This window comes from Lynx canadensis, chromosome B1 (assembly GCF_007474595.2).
Source record: "Lynx canadensis isolate LIC74 chromosome B1, mLynCan4.pri.v2, whole genome shotgun sequence".
Lineage (NCBI taxonomy): Eukaryota > Metazoa > Chordata > Mammalia > Carnivora > Felidae > Lynx > Lynx canadensis.
In genome coordinates, this window is record NC_044306.2 from 25,965,275 (window position 1) to 25,988,651 (window position 23,377).

The 23,377-nt window shown below is 44.8% G+C and overlaps 1 protein-coding gene across 1 annotated transcript; it reads right to left on the reverse strand.

Moving 5' to 3' along the window:
- Positions 1-1,691: 1,691 nt before the first annotated feature.
- On the reverse strand, positions 1,692-22,664 carry LOC115511836 (low-density lipoprotein receptor-related protein 2-like). Its single transcript, XM_032593058.1, has 18 exons — positions 21,972-22,664; positions 20,970-21,185; positions 18,919-19,211; positions 17,312-17,471; positions 16,911-17,095; positions 15,475-15,661; positions 14,680-14,898; positions 14,102-14,285; positions 12,471-12,672; positions 12,220-12,384; positions 11,843-12,043; positions 9,836-10,385; positions 9,288-9,413; positions 8,071-8,181; positions 6,544-6,780; positions 4,204-4,681; positions 2,490-2,598; positions 1,692-1,769 (listed from the first exon to the last, which is right to left on the reverse strand). The coding sequence occupies exons 1-18, from the start codon at positions 22,285-22,287 to the stop codon at positions 1,743-1,745; spliced, it is 3,966 nt and encodes a 1,321-aa protein (XP_032448949.1). The 5' UTR covers positions 22,288-22,664; the 3' UTR covers positions 1,692-1,742.
- Between the last annotated feature and the right edge of the window lie 713 nt (positions 22,665-23,377).

Below are 23,377 nucleotides of genomic sequence, written 5' to 3' on the forward strand. Positions count from 1 at the left end.
TGAAGTGTGTCCAGGCAAAGTGTTAATACTGCCACAGGTCATCCGTGCATGGTTTCAAGCCAGATTCTTGTGTGGCATTTTTACTCACTTTTGCACAGAGAGGCAGAGCCTTGCCAATGGCCAACTTGGCAGTGAGATGGTTCTCGGGAGAGGTAGCAAGAGAAATCTAAGATTCCCTCTGTGGATGAGAGAGGTCTTAGGCACTTTGGTGCTGAAATGGTTTTTGCCAAATACAGCTAAGCACCCGATCAACTTAATGCTGCTCTGTGCATCTCCCAGGATCAGGAAAGGCGGAGCCCACAGTGGTTGTTTATTTGGTCAAGTACTTGGGAATTTTTATACTTGACTGCAAAGCACAGTCTGTTTTGCGTACCACACTCACAGTAAGAAGCCCAGGACTTCTCTTTATGCTCGGTGGCCTATACAAACCCATTTTGTAAGAAAGTAAACTAAACATGTTCTCAGTCTCTAGTGTGCAGGCATTTTTGTATTTTCATGGGATGTTCGATTGGCCTGAGAGAGGTTCTGTTAGCCCCCTTGTTATCACTGGGGAAACAGTTTCATGATTAAGTGATTTGCCCAAGGTTGCTATTTTAGACAATTTTAGACAATACTGCAGTTACCCGTCTCCCATCACTGATACAGTGCCCTTGATTCCTTACATAAGTGTGAAGGAAGATGTCATCTCGAAGGCAAGCGGAAGTATTAGTGGCCAAAGGGACTTTGGGATCTAAGTAGCATCACATGTTTCCCCGGCAGGCAAGAGCTATTTGAAATGCATCCTGGTCCACACCTCTAACTCTGTGTTGAGAACAGTGTCCACCCACTTTACTTCAGGAAGCCTTAGACAAATCGTCTGGTCGAGTTTCTACATCTGTGAAGTAGATTCACCTGTACAGTTGATTCTTGAGCAAACAGAGGTTGGGGTGCCCTCCCCCGGCAGTAGAGAATCCACATATAACTGGGCTCCCTCAAGACTTAACAGCCTCTTGTTGACCAGAAGCCTTACCCATAACAGTCAATTAACATATTTTGTACATTGTATGTTTTATATGCTGTAACCTGACAAAATAAGCTAGAAAAAAGTTACTAAGAAAATCATAAGAGAAAACACCTTCACAATATTGTACTTATTGGAAAAATCTGCACCTAAGTGGACGCATAAGTGCAGTTCAAACCTGTGTTGTTCAAGAGTCAACTGTACTTGGTTTTAGAGTCAGATGAGAGCATTAACGGTTTTTATAAATTTTCAACAAAAGCGAGTGCTAAGTTTGTAGGTATCAGAGAGTGGTAAAGAACTAATACTTGAACGCTTGCTACACTGCAGAAACTTGACCTTTACCTGAAAGGTAAAGATTCGAGAGAGATCATTCCCGTTTGCAAGACTGAGAAACAGGTTTGGAGCAATTAACTACACCTCAAAGTTAGTGACAGAGAGAAGATTCAAATTCAGAACCTCTGACTAGAACTGGGGCCACGCACGCGGGGATTAGAAAGTTTCTGTGAACAAGCCACGACCTAAATCACTTGGGGCCTGTACTGACGTCCACCCCCGCTGGTGATGAGTCTGCCAACACCCACTAACAAAACCAGATGAACTCTCCCAATTTTAAAGAGCAGTTATTTTAATAAATTACCATTTTAGCACATGCAGTTACAGTAAGTTGCAGATGTTAAAACAGCACACAATACAATGTATAAACCATTTTTATTGAGATGTTCCAGCTCCTGTATTCATCAGGTTAGTCAGTTTGTAAAGTTAACAGTTCCTGTTGGAAAAGAGACTTGAGGTTAGAGAATACCCTATAACTATAGTTATTTTGTGGCAGGGGTTGGGGGGGACGGGGGGGTTAAGATTTTATTTGTAAGTAATCTCTGCACCCAACATGGGACTCAAACTCACATCCCCGAGATCAAGAGTCATATGCCCCACTGATTGAGCCAGCCAGGTGTCCCTTAATATATATATTTTTTTTAATTAATTATTTTTAAGTAAGTTCTACACCCAATGTGGGGCTTGAACTCATGACCTTGAGATTAGGAGTCACGTGCTTTACTGACTGAGCCAGCCAGGTGCCCAAGAATACTCACTATGTTAAAACAAAGCAAAACACAGAGGTGGTCAAACAACAAAGATGTTAGCACAGCTCACAGAGGGATGTAAATTGTAGGGGTAACTCCAGCTAACTCTAATGACATCCCACCCCACCATATGACTGAGCTCCTTGTGGAAGTTCACCAAAAGCTGAACGTCTAGGTTACTGTTTCATGCATATTTCACTTCAGTTTGAACTAGAGATTGAACAGAGTCTAAACATAAACAAGGGACTGGACATCCATTTCACACACATAATGGCATCATTCACCAATTACAAAAAGCTCTGTAACTTACCACTGCCTAGTTTTGCCCAGCTCGGATTTTTCAGAAGGGACCTTCTTTCACTGTACCCCCACAATCTGTTTTCCCCAAAGACACTTCCCAGGCATACCTGCTCGTCATAGGCTTCATTGACAAAAGTCTCACTATTCATTAGATTTTCCTCTTCTTGGCCATTTTCATTATGGTGGGTCATATTTCTTGATGCTGCTGCACTATTTCTAAAAATCAAAGAAACAGTCATCAGAGTTGTTCCTGGAGATTGAAGCTGGGATCGGGCTATGATTAGAAAGGCCAACTCATCCCCTATCAAACAAAGGCTATCATTATGGAAATGATGTTCTATTTTGTCTTTTGAATGAATTAAATGATCTAGAATGGGCAATACTTGAGTCAATTATGATTTGTTACCAGGCATTCACTTAATTTCCAAAATAATACATCTTCTCAACTGGGGGAAACTAGGTAATTGGGGTCAATGAGAGATCGGACATAGGTGACTTAAGAAAGGAGATTAATGGAGCATCTGGGTAGCTCAGTGGGTTAAGCATCCAACTTTGGCTCAGGTCATGATCTCACGGCTTGTGGGTTCAAAGCCTGTGGCCCTGCACTGGGCTCTGTGCTGATGGCTCAGAGCCTGGAGCCTGCTTCAGATTCTGTCTCCCTCTCTCTCTGACCCTCCCCCACTCATGCCCTATCTCTCTCAAAAATAAACATTAAAAAAAATTTTTTTAAGTAAACATTTTTTTAAAAAAGCCAATTAATGTGGTAGAAAGACCTGAGGTGACCATCAGTATCCCAAAGGTAGAATTTCAGTCTGTTTTAACATTAGTAAGCTATTAACCAGTGTTACCTTGGGCAAAGATACACCATTTCTCCTGGCCTTCTCTTCATTGTGTGAACGCTGGACAGAGACATAACTTTTAAAACTTTCCTTCTCTCCATATTTCTTGATACACAGGCTGCTTAATGTCTTGGCCCAGTATGTGTAACCTAATCAGTTTCTTCAGTTTCTATAACTTCCTATACTTAAGCCAATTTCGTCATCCTTTCTACCCTTAGCCAGCAATTTGTTATCCTCATTTGTTTCTTTAATCCTGTGACTCTCTTGCTTTTACGCAAAACTTTTTGTTTGCTTTAAATCTTTCTGGAGTTGATTTCACCTCCTGTTAGGGACTGAGTTGCGTCCTGTCTAAATTCAAATGTTGAAGTCCTAATCCCCAAGCACCCCCAAAGAGGTAATTATGCTAAAGTGAGGTCATTAGTTTCGGCCCCAATGCAATATGACTGGTGTCCTGATAAGAAGAGATTAGAACACAGACATGTAGAGGGAAGACCATGTGAAGACACAGGGAGAAGTCTGCATCCATAATTCAAGGAGAAACCAACTCCACGGACACATGGATCTCACACTTCCAGCCTCCAGAACTGAGAAAGTAAATTTGTTAAGACACCCAGTCTGGCAAACTAACACACCTCTGAATTTGCCTCCAAACAATCATTGGCACTAACTCTGCCTCGTTGGTAAAGAATCTCATCACTTCATCCCTGAGATTATTATGCCACTAATGGCTGTTGAGGGCAGTCTTACCTCCATCAGTGCCTCATAAATCCCTTACAATCTCATTTGCCCCAGGTCTGACTCAAAGACGTCGCCTCTGTTGTTTTTCTGTAGGTCATCTAACAGGTGAGGGCTGCTTCATCACCCAAATCCTTTCTCAGAGGACAGGCTTCTAGGATGGAGCCATACCTCCGACCCCATTAATCTTATTTTATAAGCCTTCTTGGGAATAAACTCTCCCGTGAGGACATTAATAACTGCTCACCTTTTTAATTTGTGTTCTCTTCTGAAATAAACAAATGCTCCCAGAGCTACCAGGACAACTGATAAGGCAATGGTTACGCCGAGGGCGATGTGGCCAGGGGCGGGTCCACGTGCTGGCTCTTCACAGAACTCTCCACCATATTCCATCAGACAGCTGCACTTTCTCAGCTCTCCTACCACCGTACAGACTCCCCGCCCATTACAGTAGTCGGTGCTACACGGCAGATGTTTTGCCCTCTGTGAGTCCTTGGGATGAACAGGCTCGCCTCTTCCCTTGGTCTCTGAGGTCTTGCTTTCTCTAGCAGAAATTGGAGGGATGGGTGTTTTTCTGAGAGGATAATTCATCCCTTCTGGCCCCGGATATCTAGCCTTGGGAGACTCAGTAGCTTGGAGAGGTAGCTCAGCTTTTAGGGTCCACCTTTTACCGGCCTCTGCATTTTTCGATGTTGGTGCTGAATGGGTTTTATCTGGATAGGTACCTACAAAAACAGGTAGGAGTGTGGGTATATACACATATGTGTCAGTTGAGAACTATTTCAGAAGAGCAAGAATTCCAGAAGACTTAACCAGAGAAGTCTGAACTTATCATTACCATAACCTTTGGACAGAAAATTAAAAACATACAAAAACCTGCATATGGTAAGGCACTTAAAATGTTTGGTTTCAGGAGCAGCCTATCATACCAATCTATTTATAAATGACGGTGTGCCCATTTTTAGCCAAGGTAGACCACCTCCATTACCAAAATGTTTTATTCTATAAGGAATAGTGTGGTGGATCTAAATGGTAAATCTCTAGAAAGATTTTTAAGATGTAAGTTTATCTGTAAACATGATTTTTTTTTTTTTTTGAGCCCAAGTAAACTGTTGGCTTAGCGAGATCTACTAGCTGCAAATATTGGACTGGACTTGGTGGCAGTGGTGGGCGCGAGAGGGTGGGCAACAGGGCGCTTCTCACCAACAGTCTGAAAGTTGGGTTTGCGTTGAAGACGTTTCACCATACTCTCCATCCCTGTTGGCACAAGCATTATTCCACACGAAACTGCTAAAGACCAGACTCCTGGGAGGGAAGACAGCAGCACCTGCTGTCTCTGCCTTAGCTGGTGTTACAGGCGTGTTTCCACTCCTGGGCAGTTTAGGGTCTTTGACAGTTGGGTATATCCAGAGGAAGCCAGTCTAGCTTTATGTGCCCAATACCATCCCCTCCAAAGAAGCTTCATGTGAAAGTCAGGGTGAAATACTGATTGAGGAGTAGAGCCAACGCTTTGTCATCAGGACGGGAGACAGGAGAGTGTATGTTAGGTTTCTGGTTTAGTTTTAAAACCAGATGGTGAGGGCAATGCATTTCTCACTCACTGACGTGTGTGCTTGAGTCACTGTAACACAAGGCGTTTTGTAAAACCACTCTCATTCACTAGACCATAGAATCAACTCTGGGAGTCAAAACCTATTAATTTTCCAATTTAAGATGAATTGATTAGGGATAACAACTGGTATTCCATCTAGTCAGCTTTCAGGAAGATGAAGGTTTAAATTGAGCAATAAGAACCCTTGGCTATAAGACTCCTTTTCCAGTTTGTTTTCTTACTAGTTATGACGGGTTTCAGTGCTGAGCCCACTGTTTCTTCAATTCTACAGCTCACGTGACTTGAATACCATTGGAGCCAAAGCTGTAGATTTGAGGATAGTGACTGCCACAGCATTAGACATCACAGTCGCTTAGCTGACTGGCCAGGACAACAACTTTCCATGAAGGCCCTATGTGGCAGCAGCATTTCTGTAACGACCATCTACCAGCTAGCATTTAAGAAGTAACATGACAACAGTATGTACTAAGATGGCGGCTTTATTTGCATGCTCTTGTATTCCTTAACTCTTTGACATAGAAAAGTGCTTTTTCCACATTAACAGCGGGGAGCTGAACCAAGACAGGTCAAATCGTTTGCCCAACCTCCTCCTCCTGGGCTATCTCACTATGTGATCAATTTAAATGCACAGAATCAAATCTAAATTGAATGAATGTTCTTTCAGACAACATACAAACTGTCGGACTCCTTGCAGCTACCATAATACCTGTTCTAAAACTGAATGGGAGGACACATTAGCTTTCCAGAAGGTGTCTATATAATTTGATATCCAATTTCCCATAGAAGTTTTATGTTGCTGTTCGGTTTAAAAGTGCCTGTAATAACAAGGCTATGGTCTAGAGAATAAAAGCTTGAGGGATACTACAGAATTAGATATTAAGAATTAGATTGAGATATTAAGAATTATTTTATTAAATATTGAAAGTATGTCATGCATGGTGATGAACAGTGGGGTCCTGGATAGGAATTACTCACAGCCCATTTCATCAGATCCATCCAGACAGTCAACATGACCGTCACAAACTTGCTTCATGGAAATGCACTTCTGACCATCCTGACAGGATTGTGATGGCTCAGAGCACTGAACAGCTTTAACACATCTGCTTATGTTAGCCAAGTAGTACCCACTGGGACATTTACAAGTCGGTCCTTCAGGGTTTGGCAAACAGATATGGCTGCACCCTCCGTTGTCCTTTGAGCAGCTGTTACTACCTGTAGATACCCCCCCCCCAAAAAAAACATTGATTTAGATGGTTTCAGAAGGGTCTTCTGCAGACGTTCTACAAACAGACTATCAGAGTTATGGGACCCAGATGTGTTTTTCCAGAGTAGATAGCTTTTTAGTTTAACTCCTTTTGGTCAACCAGGTGCTGAGTGTTTGGTGATTCTTCTTCATGGATAATGATGACTTCAGAAGGCTAAGAGTTCAGACAAGTGAGAAGCTTAAGAAAAATCGCTCTGAACTCTGGCCCATCCAAGACCCCCTTGTGAGTTCTCCTTTTTCTCTCACATCAAGCACCCAACAATAACACTAGAAGGGCCTTAGAAATAAAGCTGTCTTTAGATGAAAACATGAAGGCTGTGGTGTCTATTCTCCCTCTGTAAGATTCTGAGTAGAAGTCAGCCATTTATAGCTGATCATGGTTTTGCAAGGCTTAGATCTTAAGCTTTAACCTCTAGTAAGGTTTTATTTTGAGATATTCCAGGAATAGTAGACTAGGTATGTATATAGTGCAGATAAAACTTGCTTCAGGAGTGACAGGGACCCTTCTGCTGCTTCTCAGACCTAAGCCACAGATTATTATCACTTGGGTGACCATTAATCCACACTGAAGAATTCTGAAAAGGTTCTCTCTGGAAAGCCTTCAGAAGTTTAAGCATGACTAACACCAGTTTTAGTCATGTTTAGCTTTCCAAAACAAAGCAATGGGGCAGCAATCACTTAAGACCAAAATACTCAATATACACGGCAGTGGTAGATGTGGTTAACTATTTGAGCTCACATTGTTGGTGTTAATCTCAACTAGGAAAAGACTTTTATCTATTACTATTTTAACTAAGCCCATCATCACTCTACCCAAACACTGGAGAAAAGAAAACATCTGGGCGCCCCCAGGTTGGTATTCCAAGGATTAGTTAACACCACAAGTAGATACAAGTGACAACAAGTAGAATAAAGACCAGTTCCACTGCAGAGATAAAAGACAATTCCCATTATACCACAGATGTAATTCCATCCACAATAGAACCCAAGTATATCAAACCCCAGCCCAATATACTTACCACTGTGTTTTATCTCCTCAGTAAGTAACAGGACTAGTTATATACCAGAACTATACTGCATAGAACTTCATAAAGACAAGAGAGTTATGCAGATCCACAAGAATTTGCCAAAGTAATTTAATGGGAAACAGAGTTATTTCAAGGAGATATTGTGGGGTGGAAGGTCCCCTTCGTGGGGGAAGCACAGCAGGCTTCAGTGTTGTCATAATTTTTGCTTACCCTGTTGACTAAGTTTGCTGGAAACTTTTAAATCCACAATCTTCTGGTCTGTTTGGAACCACCGGTTTTCAGAAAGTTCTGCCTTGCTGTACCAAACCTTAGTGATTTGGGCTGAAACAAAAGCCAGTGAAATATCATGAAGAAAAGTAAATTTTAAATTTTTTTTTTTTTAAGAAAAGCACATTCTACTTCTAAGACAACTTCCTGTGCAAAAGAAATTGCTCAGTATGGAAACTGTCACCCTATCTGCATCAACTCCAGTTGAGTAACAAGAGTTTTACCAGAGAGACAGGTGTTTTTCTAAATCTTGTTTCTGGGAAGAAATTTAAGATAAATAAAAACAGTTCTATGCCTTCCTCCAAAATAAAGTCAGGTGTAAATTATGTTGAGCACATTCGTACACATCCTGATATACAAAGACAGAAAATTAGGACATGAGACATTTAAATATAGCCCATGCAAATAATGGGTAATGATTTTAAACACTGTTCTAAAACATTTCTGAAAATGGTTTTCTGCGATAAGCATCACCAGGGGATCTTACAACAGAAAGCAAAGATCTCACTACATACCTAATAAATTAGCATCTCTGGGGTAGGATCTGAAAACTTGTTTTTGCAGTTGTGATGTGGCCAGCCCAAGTGGTCAATGGACCAGCATTTGGAAATTATAAAAGAGACAGCTTTTAAATAGCGTTTTCCAGTTTTACCAAATCTGGATGCTAGCCAGAAACGACATACTAGAACACTGTGGTTTAGGACAATCGCTTTAAATTCGAGAAATTCCCTGCAAGTACAGAATGTTCTGTAATTCGCTTAGTACCTCCATGCATATTTAGTCAAGTGAGTCATGTACTGTCCTCATTTTACAGGTAAGGTGTTATAGCTACCAAGCAGCATAGCAGTTATACTACCTGGTTCCAATTCCTGGCCCAGTTCTCTCTGTACCATATCACAATGTCCTCTAAGACAGAGAGCTTTTAATGAAAGCCAGAAATTTCAGGTAGAACAGGATTAAGCCTGTTCGTATATAAAGAATAATATTTTTTCACATAAAAGCTTCCCCAAGTCATAGAATCTCTGTTACATATACATGTTAGATTAGAGAAGTTGCTTAACTATTCTTCCAGAAGAAAGACCCTACCAAAGATCAATGCTAAGCATTAACAGATTTGCTTTAGAGATCCAGGAGTAAATTCAGATCACAAAGACACCCACCATCATCAACTGTTGTCCAGAACATCATGCCTTGGCCATATGTAAAGAGGTTAAGGCCCTCGATTCCTCTGCGGTCTACTCTGTATCTAGAGCCATCTTGTTGAATACTTTCTATGAGTCCTCTCCCTAGAAAGAGAGGCTTAGTTAATCTCACTTAGCCTGAACAACCATACTCTATCCTGTAGCTCTTCGGGTCTTGTCCTGCCTCCCCTCCAGGAGGATATGATCTACCATGCATTTTCTGAAGGACAGCTCTCCTTCATTCACTCCAACAGAGATACACCACGATTTGCTCGTGCACATTTGTTAAGTTCTTGATTTTATTCCTTCACAAAGGGGCAACTGCATGATTCTGGGGCCTATTACTTTCTACTCAGAATGGGGAATCATTGTGTTTGTTTGGAAGGTGGTACAGAATATATAAACTCAGACCTAAATGCTATTTGAAGGTCTTCATGGCTGAAGACCAGAAAGCAGGACATCACTATTTCACTCTGGCCAAAGAGTCCTTCGGACTCACATTTAGGGCATATGTTATAATTGCTTACCAGTGTCAGCCCAGTACACTCGGGTCCCCGAATCCGAAAAGGTCAGGCCTGCAGGGACCTGGGATTTCTGCCACAGAATCTTCCTCCTGCTGCCGTCCATGGAGGCACATTCAATCCTGGACCCACGCCCACCATCCTCCTGGGAACCCAGGTCCACAAAGCACATGACTGCAGAGGGTGGGTGGAGCACAACAGAGGCAGGATGGTAGAGGTTTTCACTGAACAGGACAGTGGGACACTGACCTTCTGAGGAAGCTACATTGATGTGGGGATTCTCACTGTCAATCCAATATATGTTTCCACTCAACCAGTCCACAGCAAAGTCGATCACGGTCCCCTCCACGGATAGGATTTTCCTCCAAGAGAGTTTTCCAGATTCTTTGAGCCTCAGTAGCCTGATATCACCATTATCCAACTCTGAAAGGTAGAGAGCCTTTTCTTGGACTAGGTAGTCCAAGGATGCAAGCTGGTTCACAGTGGCAAAGGGAAGTATCCTATGTTCTGGTAAAGTTGGCTGTCCTAGTAACGCTTCTAGATTTTTCAGATAAATCTGTGGGGAAAAAATTAGGTGGATGGCACCAGCTGAATCTAGTGTCATTCTTCACTTTGATTTTGCATTAACGTCACGCTGCTTGGAATATATGAGAGTTTGAACTTATCTTCTAAAAACCGATAGCAGTTATTTTTCTCCCTTCATGGAGCTTTAAGCACTTAAAAGTCCTTGAATCCATGGGTTTTAAAGAGGTACTCCTTCATTAAATGCCCTCCCCTTTATTTTGTAAATTTTGGAACTATAATTGACCTATGACATTTGTGTAAGTTTAAGGTGTCCAAGGTGTTGATTTGATACATTTACATATGAAAGGCCCTCTCCGTTAAATGAGACTCCACTATTAATATCTTACTGAAACTGAAGTCAATCTTTCACCCCAACATTTTTCATTTTCATCAGCTTTCTTTGCGAGAGAGACAAAGAGTATGTGTGTGCACACACACAAGGGGCAGAGAGAGACAGAGAGAATCCCAAGCAGGCTCCATGCTACCAGTGTAGAGCTTCTTGTGGGGCTCGATCTTGTTACAAACTGTGAGATCATGACCTGAGCCGAAATCAAGAATCCGATGCTTAACCAACTGAGCCACTCAGGCACCCCTCAACATTTGTCACTTTAAAGTACCAAAGTTGACAAATCGTCTCTATAGGACAGAAGTTAGAAGTGACTTGTTTGTTGGTACCTCCTATGATTTAAGAAAAGTTCCCTCACAAAATGTACTCCCCCACCCACTCACCCTCCCCCACCAGGCTAGAACCCAGCTGAGCTGCTTGTATTTAGAATTATTCCACACCACCAGTGAGATGCTTGGACAACTAAACGAGATTAATCCCACTCTCAGATCCCTCACCTGTGTTCTGATGTGCTATTTCTTAAGAAGTGGTCTTCATTTCATAGCCTCTTTATTTTGGTCTTTATTTTGGTCATGATAGCTCCCAACACACAGTGAATGCTAGAATTTAAATTGTATTTGAAGAATATCCCAAGGGGGTGGGGGTCATGCCTGACTGGCTTGGTTGGTAGAGCATGTGACTCTTGATCTCAGGGTTGTGAGTTTGAGCCCCAGATGAAGTGCAGAGACTAAAGAATAAAAAATTTAGGGGAGCCTGGATGACTCAGTCGGTTAAGCATCCAACTTTGGCTCAGGATATGATCTCGCAGTTCATGAGTTCGAGTCCCACAATGGGGCTCTGTGCTGACAGCTCAGAGCCTGGAGCCTGCTTCGATTCTGTGTCTCCCTCTCTCTCTCCCCCTCCCCTGCTTGTACTCTCTCTCTCTTGCTCTCTCTCAGAAATAAACAAACACTAAATAAAAAGAGAAAAAATTAGAAAAAAAAAAAAGAACATTCCAAGGGCAAGGGCCCCTACTATGTATAACTGTGCGTGGGGAATGCAAATTACTCGGTCTGAAATGGACTGTGGCCCAGGCCCAGACACGTAAGGCTGTGGAACAGTACCTGCATGATAACTGTGGGCAACACAAGGAACATAAATGCAGACTCCTCGAGTGGAACGCAGGTGGTGCCATCGTCTGCGAGCAGGAGTCCAACTGGGCAACGACAGCTTCCCTTGGGGCGTGGGCTCAGAAGGCACAAGTGAGAACATCCAGCGTCCAGACAAGGATTGGTAGACTTGGGCTGGAGCACTTCATGCATGATCTGGAAGAAAGCAGCCAGATGTTACTACGCATCACCGAATCCTGACAAATAGCTAATGAGTAAATCTTGCTTTCTAATCATGACAGAAGGATGTCACTAGTTTGCACTTGGGAAGTTCATACATATGGCCTTTTTAGGGAGACTGAGGGGCAAACTTTGAAGAGTACACTGTAGACCTTGAGTCCATACGGCTGTTCAGAACGCTTGATGAGGACAGCCCTGTCCTTGCCTGTTGTCTTCTTCATGCGTTGTACAGTTCTCGTCTTCATCTCAGACCAGAAGACTTCATCTTCAAACACAGCGACTGAAAAGGGGCTCTTGATTCGAGTTAGCTGCAGCATCTAAAATGGTGGTGATGAAGTTTCTGGGATGAGTTTTATACAAGGCATAAGACATTACATACAGCCTAACACCAAGGGACACTTACAGTAATACCAGTGCCATCTAGATTAGCAGAGCCAATACAGTGAAATTTGTCATCAGACCAGAATATCTTCCAGCTAAACTGGTCAAGCGCTATGCTGGTTGGCGAGCCAAGACCTTGATCGATGAGTACTTTTCTGCTGCTACCATCCATCCCGGCTTGTTCTATTTGAGGTTCTCCTCCGATTTCAGACCAGTACATTAACCTATACAGATGAAAGTCAGCTTTAAAGTATTACCTCACAGAAAATATTGATTCATTCCTTAAAACACTGATCTCCAGCCCAATTATTTTTTTTTCCTCAAACTTGGTCTATTCCTTATGTGAAATTGTGAAGTGGTTGGGGCGCCTGGGTGGCTCAGTCGGTTGAGCGTCCGGCGTCGGCTCAGGTCACGATCTCAGTTTGTGGGCTCGAGCCCGCATAGGGTTCTGTGCTGACAGTTCAGAGCCTGGAGCCTCCTTCGGATTCTGTCTCCCTCTCTCTCTGCCCCTCCCCAGCTCACGCTCTGCCTCTCTCTGTCTCTCAAAAATGAACAAATGTTGGGGCGCCTGGGTGGCTCAGTCGATTAAGTGTCCAACTTCAGCTCAGGTCATGATCTCACAGTTTGTGGGTTCAAGCTCTGCGTCGGGCTCTGTGCTGACAGCTCAGAGCCTGGAGCCTGCTTCAGATTCTGTGTCTCCCTCTCTGTCTGCTCCTCCCCCCCTCATGCTCTGTCTCTCCTTCAAAAATAAATAAAAACATTTTAAAAAATTAAAAAAAAATTATGAAGTGGTAAAAGAAAGTTTCCCTTGAAATTTTACAGTGCTTGTTTATTCATTACTTGGAGATAAAATATCATAACAGCTATAGAAGCAGCCAAGGAATACCTTAGTTCTGGGCCTGGAAAACAGCCAGGGAACCTGCCGATCTTCTCTGGGCGAGAAAGTAGGCTAGTTCTATGGGAAGATGTGTGCCTTAGACCTTATTCTTAGTCACAATTGAAGCCATTAGATGCATCAGGAACTATTGCCAATTTCCTGAGGACCATGTTAACAGATTCCTGGTTGAAGGTGTTGAAAGGGTGAGAAAAGCAGAGGGTCCCTGATACGGGTCACCTTTGGATCCTAAGTTTTGCTCTATCTTGTTCTTACATTTGATACACACATGGCCATCCCAGTGAAGGTTTGGCTCTGACAGATACAAAACATGGTCTCTAAGTTCTTGGCCCTTTCCACAGAGAAAGGACTCTGGATGGAAGAACCTAGATTCAAGCCCAACACATAATTATTTCCTCCACTAATACCAAGCACATCAGTATAAATTAAACACTATCCCTAGTTCCATTCTCCTTCCTCCTGCCATTTAAAGCCATAAAATAATATACCTCTGAATGGAGCATTATTTTAGCAGAAGAAAGTGTAGGTGGGCCAGCAAGTGAGCATACCTATACCTCACTTCACTGAAATAAAGGACTTTTACCAGAAACTTTTACAATTACCATGTGTATGGTTGACCCACATCACCATAAGATCTAAAGTCAAGTCAGATAGGTTTTTACTCACTCATTCTGTGTTGGGTGAACACAACCAAGGTAGAACTAAGGAGGAATGACAAACCTAAAGGACCTCACTGGCGTTGTGATCCCCGGACTCACCCGTTTAGGGGATCTAAAGCCAAAGACTGTGGTTGAGTCACGTCATCATCCAGGACAATCGTGTGCTCAGATTTTCCTCTCCAGACGGCAGTCAGCCGAATTGCCAAAATCTGGCCAGCCGTCCCATCCACCCAGTACAGATTCCTTCCGATCCAGTCGACCACTATACAGTCTGACCTTATCCCTGAAGAGAGGAAGCTATTCAACATGTGAATCGAGGTTAAATTACAACCTTTACTGGGTTTTGGCTCCTAGGCTTCAGGCTTGAATGTCATGTTAATTCATTTTCCTACGAGTACCTGCATCCCCATCAGAGCAATCTTTAAAATACTCCCAAGTTCTATTCCTAGAGGAAGACGGCCATTAGAAATAATGGCCTCTGGCTGACAGTTTGGCCCCCACTGTCTTCTGGGGTGACAACGCATCTTTCCATTTCCAGCCAATTAGCAGGCTTTGATCTCTTTTAGTGAAGAAGATTTAATGAAATCAGTGTTTAGAATGTTAATGGCCACTCATTTTATTTTTCATGCTATATGTAATTCACAAGGGCAGCATGAAGTCTGCGCAAAGGGACATACCTTTCACCATGGTCCCTTTCTTCTTGGTGTCCATACTTATCCACTTAATACTTTCCGTACCGACATCCGTCCAGAAGACCTTCTGCCCCACTAAGTCATAGTCAATAGAGAAAATCATCATGTTCTTGTCTACGGTTGCCAGAATATCTTCCTTCAAGCTCCTCAAGCCATAGAGGAGTAGGCTGAACTGAATTGCCACAAGCAGGATTGGTTCGGTACCTGCCAAATTAGAACCGCTTTCAGCACGGCCTTAAGGAGTTTGATTGCTGAACCCAGCATGGGCTAAGGAATAAGAGAACAAAGTCGTCTTTGCCTTCTCACTGCCAGGGCTGGGACACCAGCCAGCTGGTATGTAAGTAGTTCTCCCCTCGATGTTATTAAACTTGAGCTAATACCCACAGTTCAAAGATACTCAGAAGAAAGGCATGGCTAGCGTAAACTGAAAACAATATTTCTAACTAAGGATTTGTGCATGGTGGGCAGGAACAAAGTGCCTATTGGAACTTTTGACACTCATTCTAACTTCAGGTAAGGCTGACCGGTGGCGACAGAAGCCGGAGTTGTGGTTCTGTTATAAGGATGCCTTATCTGTAGACACCTTCAGACTCTAACCCAACCTAAATGGCTACATATAAAAAGGGGGCTTGGGGACCGTGCTAGTCCTGCTCTGCAGACAGAAAGCAGGCAGGGGCATTTAGGACTTGAGAAAGGAGATTTGCACTTGTTATTCCTGGAAAATTTAGAAGCTCAAAGCTCCTGATCCGGGGCTGAGGAGACATCCGGGCTCCGGTTTACCTGCTGCTTTACAGGTATGGCCATCAGGCTCCAGGGAGTAGCCAGGGTGACAGGTGCAGCCATAGGAGCCCTCGGTGTTGACACAGGTCTGACTGCAAGGCTGACCACCTGGCTTCTGGCACTCATCCACGTCCTTGCAGACTTGGCCGCTGCTCTCCAGCTCAAAGCCTCGCTCACAAGCACACACCTGAATGAGTTTCAAAAACATGAAGACTTCCTGGAGACATCGATACATAACATTGATGAAAAGGCCTCACCTTGCTATTAAAAGCACATGGTGATACACTCAATTTCAACAGCTGAAAACAAAAAAGTTCTTAGAACCAGCTTCGTTTAAAATTTTAATGTTTATGTATTCTTGAGAGAGAGAGAGGGAGGGAGAGGGAGAATATGAGCTGGGGAGGGACAGAGAGTGAGGGAATCTCACGCAGGCTCCACACTATCAGTACAGAGCCCAGAGCAGGGCTCGATCTTACAAACTGTGAGATCGTGACCAGAGCTGAGATCAAGAGCCCGACGCTTAATTAACTGAGTCACCCAGGTGCCCCAGAACCAACTTCATTTTAAATATAGTCATTCTCGGGGCGCCTGGGTGGCTCAGTTGGTTGAGCATCCGACTTCTGCTCAGGTCATGATCTCACGGTTTGTGAGTTCGAGCCCTGCATCAGGCTCTGTGCTGACAGCTCGGAGCCTGGAGCCTGCTTCGGATTCTGTGTCTCCTTCTCTCTCTGCCCCTCCCCAACTTGTGTTCTGTCTCTCTGTCTCTCAAACAATAAGTGTAAAAAAAAATTTTTTTAATATAGTCATTCTCTGTCTTATCAACCTTGCTGCACACCTCACACCCTTGCCACCACCATGGTTCCTGAATCAACAAAGGGGTCCAAGTTCAGTCCATGACACCCCAGAACCCCAGTAGAATCAGTAAGAGGCATGGAGACTTAACTGGCAGACCGGCAGTCTGCCAACAGAGAGAGACATTACTATGATGGGACATCAGAATACCGTTTTCTTCTACTTGCCCATCAGAGTCAGGCAAGTTCATGATGTTCGGCCAACTACTAATGCCAGACCAGTGCACAGGCTGTGGCTCTCCTCAGTTTAAGGGCAGGTCACATCCAAATACACACATGGAAGGGACTTCCTTCAAAACTTCTGGCTCAGTCCCACGTGTCCCCCTGAGCTCACAGCTCGCAGGCAGTGGAGTTTCTGCAGGCTGGGTGCTACGGTTCCAGGAGACACGACATGGGGAAGGAGCTCAACGGGATTCCCTAGGAGCTGGCAAGGACTCAGGGGACATCAGAGGATGGGTCGGGGCGGCTCTGCCACATGAGACTTAGAGCCTCCGGAGCAGTCAGGGACAGCCTGAGTGAGGACGTAGCCCCCTTTCGCTAAACCAAGTCTATGGCTGCTGGAGAAGAGTAGCTGGACGAACTCACAGGCCCGTGCGGGGACTGGTAGCAGGCGTGGGAACACCGCGCTCGGCTGCATGCTGGCCACGCGCACTGTCCGCCTTCGTCGGAGCCATCGGGACAGTGCTCCTTCCCGTCACACACCAGGCGGAGGTCGAGGCAGGCACGGGAGCCGCACTGGAACTCAGAACTCTGGCACTTCTCGGGGGGGCCTGGAGAGGAGGACTTTCTACTTTTATAGTCCGCCCCCGACCCCCGAACACCCCTCCTGCAGCAACGACGTGCCATCAAGACGCCTCCATTCTGGTAAGGGGGTAGATGTCAGTGCCCGCACCGCTTGCTTGTGGAGCTGGCTTCTCACGCCAAGAGGAGGCCGGCAGCCGGTGCCCCTGAGGCCTCCCCCGCTCAACCGGAGCCCCTGCACTTACACCCAGCCTCGTCACTGCCGTCCCCGCAGTCTCTCTGCCCGTCACAGCGCCACGCGTCAGGCACGCACCGCTCCCCGCTGGCACAGGACCACTGCCTGGAGCCACAGCGAAGCTCCTCGGGGTCACAGTCCTGCGGAGACAGTGGCTCCGTCAGCGACACCTGCATTCAGAGCCCAGGAAGCGGTTCTCGGAGGGAGAACAGGCCTGGGTTACGAGGCAACGCTCAGGTCCCCTCTGCAATGAGGACAGAGAAAGCCCCAAAACTCAGAGAGAAACACTCTCAGTAGCCAGAGTTTAGGTGAGGAGTTCTAGGTAAACTGAACCTGGGTGGAAGTGGGAAGAAAGGTCTTCGTTTAAGAAACATAAGAATGGGAACACCTGGGTGGCTCAGCCAGTCAAGTGTCCGACTTCAGCTCAAGTCAAGATCTCTTGGTTCATGAATCTGAGCCCCTCGTCGAGCTCTGTGCTGACAGCTCGGAGCCTGGAGCCTATTTCGGATTCTGTGTCTCCCTCTCTCTCTGCCCCTCCCCCGCTCATGCTCTGTCTCTCTCTCAAATATAAACATCAAAAAAATTTTTAAGTAAAAGAAAGAAACATAAGAATGTGCTCTAGAAACTTTCTTTAGATTGTTTTACCATATCAAACCCACACCCTAGCATGTTAAAAGTTATAGCACCAATTTGCACCTAATCTGACTTGGACACTCAGATCTGGGACAAGAGGGGAGGGGACATCTGTACGCCTGCTGTAGCCCCGAACCTTCAGATGCATTCTCAGCCCCTCGGGTACCAGCAGCCACATCTTCCACACATTTGACAGATGAGGGAAAAAACACTCAGGAGTAAGTACTTTCTTAAGGTCCAACACAAGCCGTAGGATTCTAGCCAGGCTGCACCTCACATACAATGTGGCAGCCTCAGTGCCCCTCATGGTGACAGGTGAGCGGAGCTTCTGAGTGGGACACTTAAGCCACAGCCATTAAGACCGAACATTTGAAAACCTACAATAAAAACCTCTTAAACATTTTTGTTTCAACAGGAGATCTTCTCACTTTGGACACTTCAATGTAGTTACGAGTAACTTTCTGAGCAGTAAGGAGGAGAGCCTTCTCTGTTCTTGTATTTTCTCAAGTTTTCTAGAGGGAAGCACATATTCCTGTTGTGAGGAGAAATCTGTTCTTCTAAGCTGCTTTTTTTTTAAATCTTTTTTAACATTTATTTATTTTTGAGAGAGAGAAAGAGCATGAGCAGGGGAGGGGCAGTGAGAGAGGGAGACACAGAATGTGAGGCAGGCTCCAGGCTCTGAGCTGTCAGCACAGAGCCCGACGAGGGGCTCAGATTCATGAGCCAAGAGATCTTGACTTGAGCCAAAGTCAGACACTTAACCGACTGAGCCACCCAGGCACCCCTAAGTTTTTTTTAATGTTTATTTATTTGGGGTGGGTGAGGGGCAGACAGAAAGTGGCAGGGTAGGGGGGGGGGAGAGAAAGAGAGAGTCAATCCAAAGCAGGCTCCACGCTGTCAGCACAGAGCCCAGCATGGGGTTCAAACTCACTAATGGTGAGATCATGATCTGAGCCAAAATTAAGAGTCTGATGCTTAACCGACTGAGCCACACAGGTGCCCCGAGGAGTCTGTTTTTTCTGAAGAAGGGTACACTACCTTCTCGTCGGTTCCATCTTCACAGTCTACGTCACGGTCACATAGCCACTCTGCTGACACACACTCTCCACTCCTCCGGCACCTCACCTCCCCTGACGGGCACCGCGGAGGCAAATCAACAGGACAGCCCTCTTCGTCGGAGTGGTCCAGGCAGTCTTGATTGCCATCACAGCGCAGAAAATTAGATATGCACTGGCCGCTCTTGCATCGAAATTCAGGTGTGCTGCATTTTGCATGAACTGGAAAACAGAACTTTAGGTAAGAACTCAGCCAGAGGTGGAAGCAGTTTGATGGCAAAAGAAATGGTCTGAAGACTCTTCAGTCTCCTGCTGTCACCTTGGGAACTAAACCCTGGCCCTCAAAGGTGGTTCGAGCAGTGTTAGGTCAGAAAAGGCCTACTAAGCTTGCCCGGAAAAATCCTGTCTTGGAGAACATGGGCTAGAGGACAGGGACGGAGACATGTGGAAGGACACTGGGATAGGCTGGGGAGGAAGACTCTCCTGCAGGACCTTAATGTCATCCATGAAAAGAGAAAGTCTCTCACAACATCCAACATACCCTACATGTTCTGTTCATGGGCTCCATTCCTACAGACAGAAGTTGCTTGGTCCAAGAAAAAAGGTCAGATCCCAGGCAAAACCACAAATACGTATTGAAAAGTAAATGATACCTTGGGTTCTTCCTCCTAATGTTCTTCTCATAAGCACGAATACAGTCATATCATCTGGCTACCCAGTCACCTCCACATTTAAATCCATCATGGTACCTCGACCAGCTCCCTTTTCTGCTCACTTCAATTTCTCCAAAATCTCTCTTCTACCCTATTCCCACAAAATGATCAAGGTCTTTGGAACAAGTCATTGGGAAGACTAAAAAGAAAGATCGTGTACCCCACAAAAAAGAGGGGAAAGTGGTAACACCTATAGATGAGGATAGCCCATCACATGAGAAGACCTAGGATCAAAATTAAAATCTTCAAGGAGGGAGATTCTAGCTCAAGAAATGTGCTGTCAAGTAGACTGGTTTCCCACTAATGGGAATCTTGTCCCTCCAACTTGGAACCTTCCGTCCTACTCTGTTAACTTTGTGGTAAGTACAGTCCATCTTTGTTATTTGCAGATTATTTGCACATTCGCCTACTTGCCAAAATTTGTAACACCCTTCCTAAATCTGTGCTCCCACACTGTTTTGGTCATCTGAGGATACACATACACGGGGCACCTGGATGGTTCAGCCGGTTAGATGTCCGACTCTTGGTTTCGACTCAGGTCACGATCTCACGGTTTCACGGGCTCAAGACCAGCATCGGGCTCTGCACTGACAGCTCAGAGCCTGTTTGGGATTTTCTCTCTCCCTCTTCTCCGCCCCTCCCCCACTCACACGGTCTCTGTTTCTCTAAAAATACGTGAATAAACTTAAAAAAAAAAAGATGCACATATACAGCAGCAAAACATTTGTGTTGTTAACGCACATTTCCAGTTGCGATCAAACAAGGTGGCGCTCTGCCTTCTTGTTTTGGTCCTTATACTGGAAACAAGTGTCTTTCTGCAGTCTGTTTAGGGCCATACTTCCCACAGTTTTGTATTTTTGGTGATTTTGCTGTTTAAATAGGCCCCCAAGTATAGTGCAGAAAGGCTGTCTAGCATTCATGAGTGCAAGAAGCCTTACAGAGAAAATATATGTATGAGATAAGCTTTGCTCAGGCATGAGTTAAAATGCTGTTGGCTCTGACTTCAGTGTTAATGAGTCAACAATATATTATCTAGTGGTCTCTAAACAGCAATACTCCTAAAACAAGGTTACACATGGACTGGTTGACAAAAATATTATCGCGATAGATTCTCCGAAACCTCACCCTGCATTTTTTTCTACGAGCAATGATGTGACACCTGCTTATTCAGTGTTTGTGGCAACTTTATAGAATATAACTATCACAGATAAGGAGAATCAACCGTAATGCATTTTCAAACACTCCAAGGGAGCCATATGGCACTTACTACATCCTTGTTCGTCTTTCCTGTCAGAACAGTCTGGGTTGCCATCACACAGCCAGCTCTTAGGGATACAGCGGGTCTTGTTGTCACAACGCAAAGAACAATCTTCAGTGGGCTCCCAGCAGTCCAGCTCATCGGACCCATCAGAGCACTGCTGAGCCCCGTCGCAGTGGTACTTGCCCTCAATGCACTGGTTTCTGTTCAGACACTGGAAGACTCCTAAAATGGAAAGGACCGGAGGCTCTCATCATATACTCAGTCATACTGAAGACTTAAAATTAGATTAACTCGGGGTGCCTGGGTGGCTCAGTCGGTTAAGCGCCAGACTCTCAGTTTCGGCTCCTATCATGATCTCACGGTTTACGGGTTCGAGCCTGGCATCAGTCTCTGTGCTGACAGCATGGAGCCTGCTTGCGGTTCTCTCTGTCCTCTCTCTGCCCCCCACCCTTGCTCTTGTTCTTTCTCTCTCTCAAAATAAGTAAACATTTCAAAAAATAAATAATATAAAATTAGATGAACTCCCCCTCATCCTGGAGTTTGCATCGTATTTGTGTGAGCTTTAGAGCTTATCTAATCCATGAGCAAGCTTTAGTAAAGTACTCAGGCCAATTATATTAACAAGCTGAACTAAGTTGTTTCATAAGCGCTCATATTGGTTTGGTTACTTTAAACACTTGTTGGGACACTCCAAATCTGTTACAAGTGGTCTATTTAGGTCACTTTATGGCTCAGCCTTTCTAAAGGCAAATCCTGGAAAACTTATGCAAATATGAGGAAGCAAGGAAGCACCAGTTAAATTACACCCAGTAGAACATTTGCCTTCAATGTGATAAAACGGATACTGGTAGAATCCACATTCTGACAGACTCTGACCTTTATTGATGACAATTTATCTAAGAAAGCAAAGTGTGATTAGAATATAAACATGGTACCTCATAGCATGTGCCCGGCCAGAGTGGCATCATATGCCTGGCACAAAGGACTAGACAGGAGACGGTGACAAACCTGGTCTGTTGCAGAAGTGGGAACAGTTCCCTTCATCCGAGCCATCCTGACAGTCCCGTTTGCCATCGCAGAGGTACTCCTGAGAGACGCATTCCTCCCCGTTCTGACAGGGGACAGAGGATTGGGGGCAAAGCAGAGGGGGCGCCGGAAGAAGGGCGGGGGGGCCGTTTGTGGCTGCCCCTTCCAACTCAGGATCTAGAATAAACAGTTGCTTCAGGAAATCAGTCCCTAAGGTTTCAGCAACAGAGATGTGTTCCCATTGTCCCCCTCCTCCAAAACCACGTGACGGTGGGGTAGTGCCATTTCTCCACCTCATCGGGACAAGCAGGGAGATGGACTCAAAGCCTAGATCCTTAGATTAGATGTGCTGCGTTGGCCCATCGTCTAATGGCTTCAAATTTCGGCAAACTGTCTCTCCTTTCAGGCCTACCAACTTTTTTTCACTGCCTGATGCCATATGCTAGGAATAAAAAATAAAGTTTCAGCCAGACTTGTTCTGTCTGGCTCCCTGCTATAGCGTCTTGTGATCTGGGACAGGGACCAGCATAATGTGGACACTCCCTTGTTGTGATGTTTCAGTTTCGCTTCTAAAAGTTACCAGTTAGTACGTTCAACAACTAGCACAGCAACCTAACAGATCAGTTTGTAGGATAATCAAAGTTGGATTTTTACCAAAACGTTAACCTTTCCTTGGCACACTTTATTCCCTAAGAGATAGGTTCCTATGCCTCATGTTTCTCAGCCTTGAAAATCAGGCTAAACAAACCAATGAATCAAAAGGTAAGGCAGTTCAGACAGAAGAGGGAGAGGAGAGATCTCTATGGAGTGGGCACATCGAGGACAGAATGAGTCTGCCCTCCTTGTTTCTACCCTTCCTTTGGACTTCTGGCCACTCTTGCTGACAAAGCCCCCTGAATCCTGTGATAGGATTTCTTCTTTTTCTGCCGCAAGATCCAGGATCAGATTTTTGGGCTCCAGGCCAAAGGCATAGGTGAAAAGAGAAAGGTAAGCCAGCCTTAAGCAGGGCAATCTGAACTACAGGTACAGCTTCAACAGCAGGAAAGAACCGCTTCTCCTCGTACCCACAGCCCCAGAGCAGCTTTGCACACGATGCTCCGCAAGATGTTGCTGCCTGGAGGAAGGGGGTTCCTTGGTAAAACCTGTCTGGGAAAGTAGTTTAGAACAAATTAAATGGATCTCTTTATGGCCAGAGGTTTATTATGAATTTGCTCGGGGTCTTGGGTCATTTAGCAAATTTTAAGAAACGTGTCAGCTTCTTACTCTTCCAGGATAGGGAAGTTAGGAGAAGGCCTGCTGACCTGTGGGTCGGGACAACTGCCAACATAAGATTCCTCTGAAAACACACTAAGAGGCAGGTAAAGTGGATTTCAGAGAATGACCCCACA

Coding starts and splice junctions, on each gene's coding strand:
- LOC115511836 (XM_032593058.1), bottom strand. CDS start 22,287: ATGAGGTGGAGAAATGGCACTACCCCACCGTCACGTGGTTTTGGAGGA. Junction 17,096..17,311: donor CGGCAGTGACGAGGCTGGGT/GTAAGTGCAGGG, acceptor CCTCCTCTCCAG/GCCCCCCCGAGAAGTGCCAG. Junction 1,770..2,489: donor ATGAAGCCTATGACGAGCAG/GTATGCCTGGGA, acceptor CTTTTCCAACAG/GAACTGTTAACTTTACAAAC.